Source organism: Haliotis asinina, chromosome 2 (genome assembly GCF_037392515.1).
Source record: "Haliotis asinina isolate JCU_RB_2024 chromosome 2, JCU_Hal_asi_v2, whole genome shotgun sequence".
NCBI classification, from domain to species: Eukaryota; Metazoa; Mollusca; class Gastropoda; order Lepetellida; family Haliotidae; genus Haliotis; species Haliotis asinina.
In genome coordinates, this window is record NC_090281.1 from 44405693 (window position 1) to 44417619 (window position 11927).

Consider the following 11927-nt stretch of genomic DNA (forward strand, 5'->3'; position numbering starts at 1 on the left):
CATCACTGTTTGTCATCTATGACATTCAACATAACCAAACAAGCTAAGGCAACGTTCCAGTAGAACGCCCTATAATGTCGCCTTCCATAACTGTTTTTATCTTATTTTATCATAATGTTAAAAAATTCATGATAAAGTAATAATGATAATGTTGTTATATGTACCGTAATTCTTTGAAAAGTCTTCACTTTGTAGGTTCTCACTTTGCTGAAAAAGATCACATTAGGTATGCTTGTTATTCAGGAAATCAAAGGAGAAATGGATAATTACGTCATTCCACACTGGAACTGACGTCATTGACATCCCTGGATGGACGGTATTGTTCCTTGGTGCGACTGATGCAAGTGTATTCTGCAGGTATTTTTTTATATATTTGTTTGCTAAGTGATACATTTCAGTACATTAACCGAACGCAAGTGTGTTTGCTACCTAATACGCTTCCATTTCATTCCATGCATAGTGGTGGCAGTAGGGTGGCAATAGTTAGAGCGTTCGCTCGATTTCTGGTGTCCCCTGTCGTCATATTGCTAAAATATTGCTAACACCCAACTCACTCACACACTCCATGAAATCTGATTTTAGTTATCGCATTTCGAAAGGTTAAACATGTTTTGTTATTATTTTTATATATTTTTAACTGAACTAAACTGGTCAGAAAGATCTCACTCACTTACTCATTTTGAACTAACCATTTCACTTTTATTCTCAACAGACTTTCTGACTGCGTGAGTTTGGATTTAATCGGAAATGACATACAGACACAAGGTGAAGATGATACATGGCTCTCAAAGAAAACACGTGCTTATCTTCACGCCATTTCCCACGGTGCAAAGGTCATATGTGTGGCCCATCATCTAGATGCAGGTACGATACAGGTGATACGGAGGACGACAGACAACATGCCTGAATCCGGAATGATGCTGACCTCAAATAAAACTTTCATACGCCCGCATGAAATATTCAACAACGTTAAGGGAGAACCAATGAAATACTATGACTTCTTCATTGAGACAAGTCTAAGGGCATTAATCCTGTCTTCGCTCAGTCCCTCACAAAGGGAGACAACTCAGGGAAAACAGTCGGGAGACCACGATTTGTATCCACCTGTGTTTCTGCCGGTGAACACGTATACTTTCCTAAGCACCCATGTAAACGTCTTCCGGTATGATGCATTCTGGGCACTCCTTCTGAGAGACATCGGAAATGGAGACATGATTATTCAACGTTTATTGTGGGAAATCACAGGTCATGTGGGAATATATCCAAGTGGCACTTCCGAACGGACAGGCACAACCCCCAGCAAACCAGTGAATATTCCACCTGCATTGTTGTCATGGAAGTGCGCACCTGGTTTGGAGTATTTAGAATGTTTGGAAAATGTTATGGCTACAATGGCAGAGGAGTTATTAGTCACTGTGCAGGATCTACACCTGGTCAGCAGATGGATTTCAGAATTGAAATCAATTAAATATAGGCCGCCACAGATGGGCGGACGGGCAGCACACCCACTGAAGAAAGCAACGGTCGGCTTAACCAATACAGGACTGGATAGGTCATCGGTGAACAGCCAGTCCCATAAACAGTTGCGACAACTGTGTCCCACATCTGTGATAAGGTTTCCCAAAATGGTTATTGATGACATAGCTTTGATAATAACATTCAACGTAGGTAAACTGTATTCCAATATCAATATCCTTGAAGCCATGTATCGTCCGTACTTTTCCATTATTATTTACTGCGGGCCAAACCTGACGAAGTTCAAACAACACATCGGCGTTCTCAAAACCCCATACTTCGTTTTCATAGAAGCATTTAAAAGAGGTTGGTACTTTATGTTTGAATGCACTGTGGAGGCCATGAAGCTTAATGTCGGTGTCAAGGGGTTCCTGCAGATTGGGGACGACACATTGATTAACCCTTGGAACATATACACACAACCTCGTGATAAGATCTGGTTGCACACGGGTTTCAACATGGCAAATGCTTCTCTTGAAGAGCTTGTGCCTCGGTGGGGCTATTGGAAATATAAACCAAATATGTTGGCTGTTATAGACGAAATTAGGAACATGTCCCAATTTAAGCCCAGATCATCTTTTGAATCACGATTTCTTTTGAATTATCGAAACAATTCACATAATTTTACATATTTTTTTATTCAAAGCGCTGATATTATGTACATGCCAATGGCATTCAAACATAACTACACTGTTATGGCTAATTTATTGTTGAAACATGCTGTGATGGTAGAAATTGGCTTTGTCAATGTAGCTTTCGGGCTTCAAATGTGGGAAAATATTCATTTTGTGAAAACATGTAGTTTATTTGGTCAGCGTAGCAAGTATAGATCATTTTACAGTGTGCACAATGTTTACCTCCACCCATTCAAACTGCAGCGCCACCTGGCCAGGGAGTCTGGCAGAGACTTCTTTTGCGAAACTTATCTCAATGACACGATTAGAGCTTAGTCAATATTATATGATGTGGTTATTTGATGTTAAACACCGCACTCAGCAATATTCATTAGTATATTATGGAACGCAAACCAGCATTCATTACCAATGATTAACTATATGTAGCCAGTCTGACCACCCCATCCCTATAATGACATCTGACAGGTTCGCATTGCTAAAGAACAATTCAAATGTATGTATATATGTGTGTATGTGTATTGTGTGTGTGCGTGTGCGTGTGCGTGTGCGTGTGCGTGTTAGTTTGTTTTTTTTATGTTTTTTTTTTTTTGTTTTTATATTATTTGTGTGTGTGTGTGTGTGTGTGTGTGTGTGTGTGTGTGTGTGTGTGTGTGTGTGTGTGTGTGTGTGTGTGTGTGTGTGTGTGTGTGTGTGTGTGTGTGTGTAGCCTTGATTTAAAACCGGTTGTCATCTGCTAACGCGCGTGACTATCGTGACTACCCTTTTAAGGTGCAACATATCATTTCAGTTATGATAATATTTTAACCGATAACTGGACGGTTTGATTATCATGAAAATAGTATGAAACGAACACTATAAAATATATTCACAATTGAATGTAGTGATTAGGATGTAGTTGTGTAGTTGTGTGACATATTTCATCTAATAAGGAAAACAGGATTAAGAAGACAGCTATCTTCATTTGAAGTGTGTTTCTGGTAAAGGTTACTATATTTGCCCTACCCTCAGTACCTTTACACACATTTTTTTTCTCACCCCCGCCCCCCCCCCCCCCCCTCTCTCTCTCTCTCTCTCTCTCTCTCACACACACACACACACACACACACACACACACACAGACACAGCGCATAATTCGACGGTTCCGTGTCCATGAGAATGTAATCAGTTAATCCTGCTCAGGTGTATTTCATCTTGAATAATCCTTGGCCATGCGATGCATCAAATTCAACCAAACATACAGATGCACAAAGACCAATGCCATAACAAGGCTATTCTCCTAGTAATATCAGTATTCGTATTTCGGAAATTAGATACATGTATAGATCTGGGCATGCAGAAGATGTCCTTCATTTCAAACACGCTCTGCTGATCACAGCTGGTGACTTCATAATACATATTTGGAACAAAGCCGTTTACAGCCGACTTGGCAGTGTTCATCTAGGTGAGGCCTGTCAATATTTTAGAGCTGACATTGTATTGTCCAAGATCATCAGCTGAAGAAATCAATCAATTGAGCCAATTCCATGATGCGATAACTATTGTGAATTCATTAACTCTCTGCTTGAAGGACAACGTAGTCATGCGACAAAATGAATTCGGGGAAATGAACGACAGTTGGTATCAATCTAGACTAGGTCACTCACTACGTATATCCATTTCAACATAAGCAAAATCTAACTCAAAACCTCTATCAACGTACATAGCAACTTCTGTGCTTGTTGAATAGCTGATAGTAATTAAATGCTACCTGACAGTTGGTTCTCTGGGGTACAACTTAGGCAAACACCAGATGATATTGGCGACATACATTGTGTTGGTAGTAATAGGATTGAGAATGATCTGCAATCCATATCATGAGACTGACTATGCATTTATTCATTAACCATTCTCACAAGTTCATAAATATGTTAGGTCAAAATTGATCTTCAGCAACTCATGCTGTCGTAAGATGGAACTAATGTGACTGGGTAGTCGTTCTTACTTTCTTGTTTATTCCACTTGCCACGATCGATGCGCATGGTGTATATCACTTTTTGTGTAGATCATGGCATATTACATGTACTAAAACTGGGGCCTGCATTTTTTTATGACTTTTAAAATAGAAGCAATACGTTTATATCAATATTATCTTCTAGTATCTTAGAGCTGTCCATAAACGCAGACACTTAATGTTTTGTATTTAAAGCTATAAGTTTCTGTCGTCTCAGATCCTCTTCAAATATTCTGTGAACTGCAAGTAAGTGAGACTAAACCGTTTCCGTAGACCTTCTTCAACGTCATAGCTGTGTATGTAAACGTCAGTGTACAGGAAGGCGCAGCTGTAAGCGGTTGAACCTGTTGTGTTCTTCAACATGTGAATGTGGACTTGGAACATACTCCCGTGATCATTTACAACGGCGGTGGCGTTTAATAACAATCCTAATAACGAATAATGATGAAATAGATTTAATCAATTTTTAATTGGATTAAAGTTTGAAAGTTTCAACGTGCACTGTGTATCTATTTTTTCTGTACATCAATACCCTGTGGTGTTAACAGAAGGCAGGTTATCACCAAGTACCACGAATTTTAATGTGAAGAGGACATGATGCCGAATCATAGAACTTTCTCGGTCGGAACAGAATTTTTCACCACGACTTTGGAGGCATCAAGATGGGTGTTCACTCAGTTATTACTAGAATTGGGTATTACTGTGATATGTGTCGGCGTATTGCACTATGCATTGCAATGTGTTGTGAAAGTGTAACAGATTGTTTGAGGTAATGAAATCATTCTTTCCTTTCCTTGGAAAGACTGTCATGACCCAGATGTGATTTGACAAGAGATCAACTGTTTCCAAATGGAAGACTTCGCCCTACAATTTTGAACTGGAGAAAAAGCGGCGTCCTCCACTTTATATATTAATACCAGTGTCGATACCGATCTATTTATTTTTTCTGAATGGTTTGAAAGTCATGTAAATGCAATTATATGGCCAATAAACATTTTCAAAACTACTAATGTATAATAATAAATAGGAAATGTGTATAAAATATGTATTGGTATTATCGAACACCCCTACTTATTACACAAACGTCTTCTTAGTACGATATCGAGCTCAGATACTTACACGAACAACCAACCTCAATGGTGAACCGATCCCTTACTAGAAGGTTAGATATGTAGCTTTTGCAAGCACCAAGATCTGATTTTGAATGATACTTAGGACTGAAACTCGTAAAATGTGAAATCCCAGATTGAGATTTTACGTCCGATTCTTTTAGGTGAAGGGACGCAACTCTGTCATCCTAGTAGAGCAGACGACAAGGTATAAGCTGTTATCCCAATGACAAGTTCTAACCTGAGTGTTGAGTCGTGTGTCAATCGCACACTGAAAACAAGTCTATCTGTCATGCGCAGACGGTCACTACCGTTGCTAGCTCCTTGAGACAAACACTGTCAGTTGTGACGGCCACACGGGACGGACGAGGTCAGTCTTTACTCTTTGTAAGTGGAGAAATGCTAGACTTTCATGCCACACGGAACTGATTAGGTAGAAGGAAATGAATGGCGAATGTGATTTAACAGCAATCTCAAGAGTTTCTAAGTAACTTAGAGAGCTATAGAGAGTTTAACCTCATCTAAACTTTTTTACTGTTATATGTACGGTCATAAGAAAGCAATATACCCTAAAATGGTGTATATATTTTTTTGTTACGTGACATTTCACGCTGCGACAGAATAAAGGTATATGGTGTCTTTGTAATGGCAAAAAAGAAATGTAAGTAATATACCGTTTTTCTTTCTCTGATCAGTGCTTTTTAATGATTATTTTCATGGCTTGTCTGAAATACATATGCATACCAAATCTTAACATGCTGCCCAAACGAATTAGTTAAAGTTTAAATATGCTGAATGCAGCTTAAAATAGAATGCCTCACAGAAATCACTATCTTTCAAACGTTACATTGAAATGAAAATGAAATTAGATTTATCATTCTGTGTAATGTTCATACGCAAATGTTCAATACTCACAAGCTGTCTGGGTGTGTTAACGTAAATCATACAGCTCAATCTTTCCCGCCTGCTGCCTCATGTAGAGATTTGCCCCACCCGGGGTAGATCTAATTACATTGATAATGTGATCGACAATGTTTGTTTGCTCGATGTCGATAAGCCCATATTCCCTGGTGACCTAGAACGTGCTTGTGTGTTGTTTTAGAGTAGCTGTTTCAGTGAGACAAATAGTCGGGAACAGAGACAAACCACACGTACAATGGATGAGTTGCACACTGTATTGCGAACACTATCGATGCATCGCAACAACGAATGTGGGGGGTACGATGGGGCTCTGTCTTCCATAGCGACGTGCATACAAGCAAGCACTGATGGTTTGAGAGGGCACCAGTACACGCGTGTTTTAGAAACGCGTGTGTCTGTTCGTGCGCGCGTACACGTATGTGTTTGAGTGCACAGAGGCACAAGCACACTGAACTGAAACACGTCAACACGAAATCCGATTTGTAGTGGCTGAAGATAGATAGAATATATGTGGAGAGGGTTAAGAGAATATATTTTAATACCGATTATAGTTAAATATATAGATACAGACAGGCAGACAGATAAATACTTAGAGTCAGGTCGATAGAGGCAGGGAGATGTATAGATAGGTAGAGACGGAAACATAAAAGATGGACAGGCAGATCAGTGGATAGCGAGACAGGCAGATTAATAGGGACAGAGGCATATGGACATGGAAGGAAACCCCGTTATTCAAATATTACTACTTTTGATGAATCACTTGAAAAGCCCTATTTCATACATGATCACTAATACATTACTGGGGCAAATCTCGGCACACACAGAAAGTCTGTACTATACAGCGAATGGCGACGCCTCAAACGATTGCGCTAGCCCGCCCCCTAAATCTACCCAACAGATATGGATGTCGGATACATGCCAAACACCGCAGAATGTGTTAATATCAGTATTGACTGCAATACCGACACGTGTACATAGTTGTCAATCAATACAGTGTGATTTTAACAGCAACAACATACTGTCATAGTGCTACATTATCAGCTTCCGGCACTCCGATTTCCATCAATAGTTTTCTATTGCGGTCGAGTGCTGTTTCAACCCACGACATAAAAGGACATAAAAGAACACTCAAACAGGAATTACCAATGTGTATAGATTACCCTCCGCCACAGACGGGTCGTATATATTGATTACAGTTCTCTCAGTTATATGTAGATATTAGCTCCGAGTGTTTGACATGGCTTAAGTGGGATGTCTATTGCCAGTCGACTCTATACATTTCACCATATAGACAATTTGATACCTTCTTATATGTCTTGCAGTTCATTATGGAAGCGTGAGTGAGTGTAGTTTTACGCCACACTCAGCAATATTCCAGCTATATGGCGGCGGTCTGTAAATAATCGAGTCTGGACCAGACAATCCGGTGACATGACCATGGTCAGCCGATATCGACTGTCTCCTCTTACGTCAAGCATGTCTTGTTGATGATCAATATTCTATCCCCTATTTTCACGGGTTCAGTCATAGCGGAATAATCTCGTAGTTGAAGTGTTCGCTTCTCACGCCATAACAGTTCTAACCCTGATCTTCACAGATCTCATTATGGAAAAACATGTGTGCATACACTGCCTATAAATAATCAGCTGGCAGTATATAGATTCAATATGGATTATATGCATGCCCAGCTCCGGTTGATATTGTATCGGCCCGGCAGTTTCAAATATCTGCAAACCCTCGTGGCCTTCAGTAACTTATCTGCCTTTTTCAAGTGGAACATTTTCCTTATTTTTCACGTTATTAACGCTCGGGAATCATCTACGATCCTTTATGTTACCATAACTTACAGTATTTCAGCGCTTTGAGTGCAGGAATATCAACACCAGTCTTTCACAAATAAAAATGTCTCTCTGCGCCTTATACAGGCTTCGCTAATTTAATTTGTTGGAACTGAGTGAAATTGTGTACAATGTGGTCTATTTGAGTTTTTATTAGTTTTACTTTAATAATGGGCCTGCAGATTTCATTCGGGGACTGTAGATTCTAAAGCATTGCAAACATTGTATGCATATGATGTATAATATGTTCTTTGCTATGACAGCGCTTAGTAAAACGATAACAACGATTTCTGATTCCTGTTAAACACTTTGTTCCATGTATAAAATTGATTCTATATACCAAACAAAATATATATAACTGGTGTTTTGATTTCTTCTAGAGAAACGATGGCGGCACCACTTATCATCACGGTATTTGGAGCCAGTGGGCCACAAGGTGGCGCCATAGCACGTACCCTTACAACTGACCCCAACATCCGGGTACGGGCGGTGACGAGTGACGCCACACAACAGCAGCAGTTGCCTCAGAACGACTGTATTGAAACTTGCCAGTGCAATCTGAATGACGTTTACAGTATCAACGCTGTTTTAAGCGGCGCCGACGCATGTCTCCTTGTCACCTTAACCGACTTTAAAGACCCATCGTGCAAAGAAAATGAAATTCGACAGGGACGTCTAATAGCAGACGCATGCGCAATGGCTGGCGTGAAACATGTTGTTTTCAGTACGCAGTTGCACGCGAAACGTATGTTGGGAATTGAGGTCCGTCACCTCGACGCCAAGGCTGAAATCGAGGATTACTTGTATCAGAAGAACATCCCTCTGACGTGTATTATGGTGCCATGTTTCTATGAAGAGTTCATGGGATTGTTCAGGCCCAACCAGGTTGACCGTCACGAATATATACTGTGTAAGTTTCAGCTATGCTTTTAAGGCCGGGCGGTGGTGTAGCCTAGTATCCAGGTTAGATTCCCTACATGGGTTCAGTGCATGAAGTCCATTTCTGGTGTCTCCCGCCGTGAAATTGCTGGAATATTGCTAAAAGTGGCGTAAAATTAAACTCACTCAATGTTCATTCTACCATTTCTGAAAAGTGAGCCCATGGCCCACCAGCCCTCAGTTATGTGGGCCTTTAAAAAATAGTGTGGGTCATGTCCCAACAATGCATTGTTGTCTCCTCAAAGACGACTTTTGCTTGAGTTGCCAAGCGAAAACAAACAAGTGACGAGTTTCAGATTTGCAGATATGGATACGCAGACACAACGCGCCCGTATTTGTACAATGCGCCATGTTAAATATTGGTGCGCGAATAGAGCAAGGGCGTTTTCTAGAATGATCACTGCTCACTCACTCTCTCACCCACTTTTGTAAAGCCATTCATCGTCCATGAAGAAATTATAGGGTTGTTACGGATCAGTTAATGTCTTCTAAACAATCCGCAAGTTCATCAATCCAAAGGTTCTTCGAAGCGATGACAGAACGCTCATTCTGACGTTTCTTTACAGCGCTGCCCATAGGTCAGGCCCCACTGGATATGATCAGCATCAACGACATCGGGGACATCGTGCGCAAAATCTTCCTCAACCGCGACGTGTACCTCAACAAGACCATAAGTGTCTGCGGGGACAAGATCACGATGAGGGAGATCGCCCAGATTCTCACCACACATCTCAAGCCGAAAGTGTTCCGAGAAAAACAGGTAACCTCGTACCTATGTATAGGGTATGGTCCGAAAGGTCCGATTACCTTTGCACGTATGGCTGGTTACGAGTCGAAAGGAGTTTGCAACATCTTGTTTCTATTCAGAACTTCAGAATTACATCCTTAATCGTTGAGTCTCTTTTCTGAAAAAGATGGGTACATTTACTTACGGACCGGTCGTAATTCGACTTATCAGTACTAATATATATATATATATATATATGTATGTGTGTGTGTGTGTGTGTGTGTGTGTCTGTCTGTCTGTCTGTCTGTACCCAGTGCAATTCTCTATTCCCCTTGTACTATTGTACCATATGTTACTTTGGCGGGTCAGTAGCTGACTTGTATCTGCATGTGTCTGCGACGTGCGTACCATTTCACAAACCGTAGGCGCCATCAATATTTTATACAGATTAATTAAATGTGTTTATCGTACTATATATTTTTAATGTGGTATTTGTTTTTCAGAAGAAAATGTTTGTTTTTTTTATTTTGTCTTTCTGACCACCGTGCTCTCTGTGTTAAAGATCAGTGTGAACGACTACAAGATGCTGGATTTCCCCGGTGTCCGTGACTGGGCCAACATGTTCTACTTCTTCGGCCGGGTTGACCAGAGATACAACGTGGCGTCCTCCAGACAGATCAACCCCAGATTGCTCTCCTTCGAGGACTGGGTTTGTCAAAACAGGGAACTTTTGCACAAGGCGCTGTGACTGAGGCAGTGATGGGGTGAAGGGCGTCAAGAGAACCTCCCGGCCTTGGATACATATTGTTCTTAAATTCAAGGATGCCTGCATGCCTAATGACGTCTTGCGATGTTGTCGCTTGTCTTACCAACCATTCGAGCAAATGTGTGGATAAACAAGGTGATAAAGTGTGGGTGACGTGTGCGTAACGTGTGTCATGGCTTCACTGTCTAGACCAATGAGAACTGTATTACAGGGTCTAATAGGTGAAATACAGTATACATTGTCAAATGTATTCTCGGGAGATGGAGCACCTGCGTATATGAATCCCAAGTCTTGGTGGTGTCGGGTACTCAAGAATCGTCAACTTTTAATATTGACGATAAATGATCGTGGGGGTATCTAGCGCCTTACTACATTAAGGATCAGTTAACCCAACACATCAGTTAAATGCAAGTCTCAGCATTAAACGAGAAAGAAGTATGGCATGCCAATAAATGCACTGGGTATTCAACGGAAGGTGTTTGAGAAGACGCCTCACATTGTTTCTCTACACAAACTGCCATCATTAACTAAAAGCCTGGAGAGGTTCAAATCACGGAACATGCCTTGTCGGTCTATTTACATCAGCAGCGTTCATTTATAGGCCAAACAGATGGCTCCCCTACTGGGTGGACAATCAATTTGCAGCAATACTTTAAATCAAAACTTAATGATAGTAATATCTGTTATTCAAAATATGTTTGTAGCGTGATGTTGTTGTCTAAGACGAGATTGCATTGACTGTGGTAGGGTGTTTTGTGTACTATATCTTGTTCATGTAACCAATATCCGAATCAAAAAAGGAAAGGAGGCCTCTGATTTGCTCAAAACGCCGTCTATAATGACTGGAACGGCTGACGGGGCCCACCGTCGGCGTAAGCAGTTAGAACGCCATTCTGTCCCATTGTTATGGAGAGTGATGATCGTGTTTCACATGAAACTCGAGGTTATATTTTACACTTTATCCTCATGACGCTATATTGTCGCCGTCCAGTATTACAACTAAGCTTTAATTTTGCAATATATTTTATGCGAATAAAACGTTATGCTTTTCGTTCCATTTTTATAGGAAACATTGTTAACAATTGTTCATATCTTTTCAACTCGTTGGTATCAATGGATTTAATGAATGAGTATAATTTTACGCCGCTCTTGCAATATTCCCGTAAAATCAGCGGGGGGCAACAAAAATCGAACTCGGATCTAACCACTAGGCTACCTTGAGGGACTACAAATTACGAGGTCAAAAAATACTCAACACACAGAACTGAATGAGAGATCTACGTTCAGGCACGTTAAAACTCTATTGTACATCACCATGCCACACGCACGTTAGACGAAACATGTTTTTCCTGCACCTGTGGGAACTTAGTTACCAAACTTGGTGACCAAAGATACAGTTCCACATCTTTCTTCTCAGGTTCAGGGCCTAGATGTTTTTTAAGCTCTCTTAGCGCTAAGATACTCTTAAGTGCTATACATTAACATTA

General features: G+C 40.6%; 1 protein-coding gene across 2 annotated transcripts; it reads left to right on the forward strand.

The window, feature by feature from the left end:
- Positions 1-5546: 5546 nt before the first annotated feature.
- LOC137272560 (nmrA-like family domain-containing protein 1) lies at positions 5547-11510 on the forward strand. Of its 2 annotated transcripts, none has more exons than XM_067804950.1 (4): positions 5547-5619; positions 8389-8918; positions 9514-9707; positions 10237-11510. In XM_067804950.1, the coding sequence occupies exons 2-4, from the start codon at positions 8396-8398 to the stop codon at positions 10420-10422; spliced, it is 903 nt and encodes a 300-aa protein (XP_067661051.1). In that variant the 5' UTR covers positions 5547-5619; positions 8389-8395; the 3' UTR covers positions 10423-11510. The 2 variants fall into 2 exon arrangements, with proteins under 2 accessions (XP_067661051.1, XP_067661050.1); XM_067804949.1 differs by having other exon boundaries at positions 5550-5636.
- Positions 11511-11927: the final 417 nt, after the last annotated feature.

What these genes read in the sequence shown, in the direction of transcription:
- LOC137272560 (XM_067804950.1), top strand. Translation starts at nt 8,396, where the DNA reads ATGGCGGCACCACTTATCATCACGGTATTTGGAGCCAGTGGGCCACAA. An exon ending in CCGTCACGAATATATACTGT is followed by an intron (nt 8,919 to 9,513) that starts GTAAGTTTCAGC and finishes GTTTCTTTACAG; the next exon opens with CGCTGCCCATAGGTCAGGCC. An exon ending in AAGTGTTCCGAGAAAAACAG is followed by an intron (nt 9,708 to 10,236) that starts GTAACCTCGTAC and finishes TCTGTGTTAAAG; the next exon opens with ATCAGTGTGAACGACTACAA.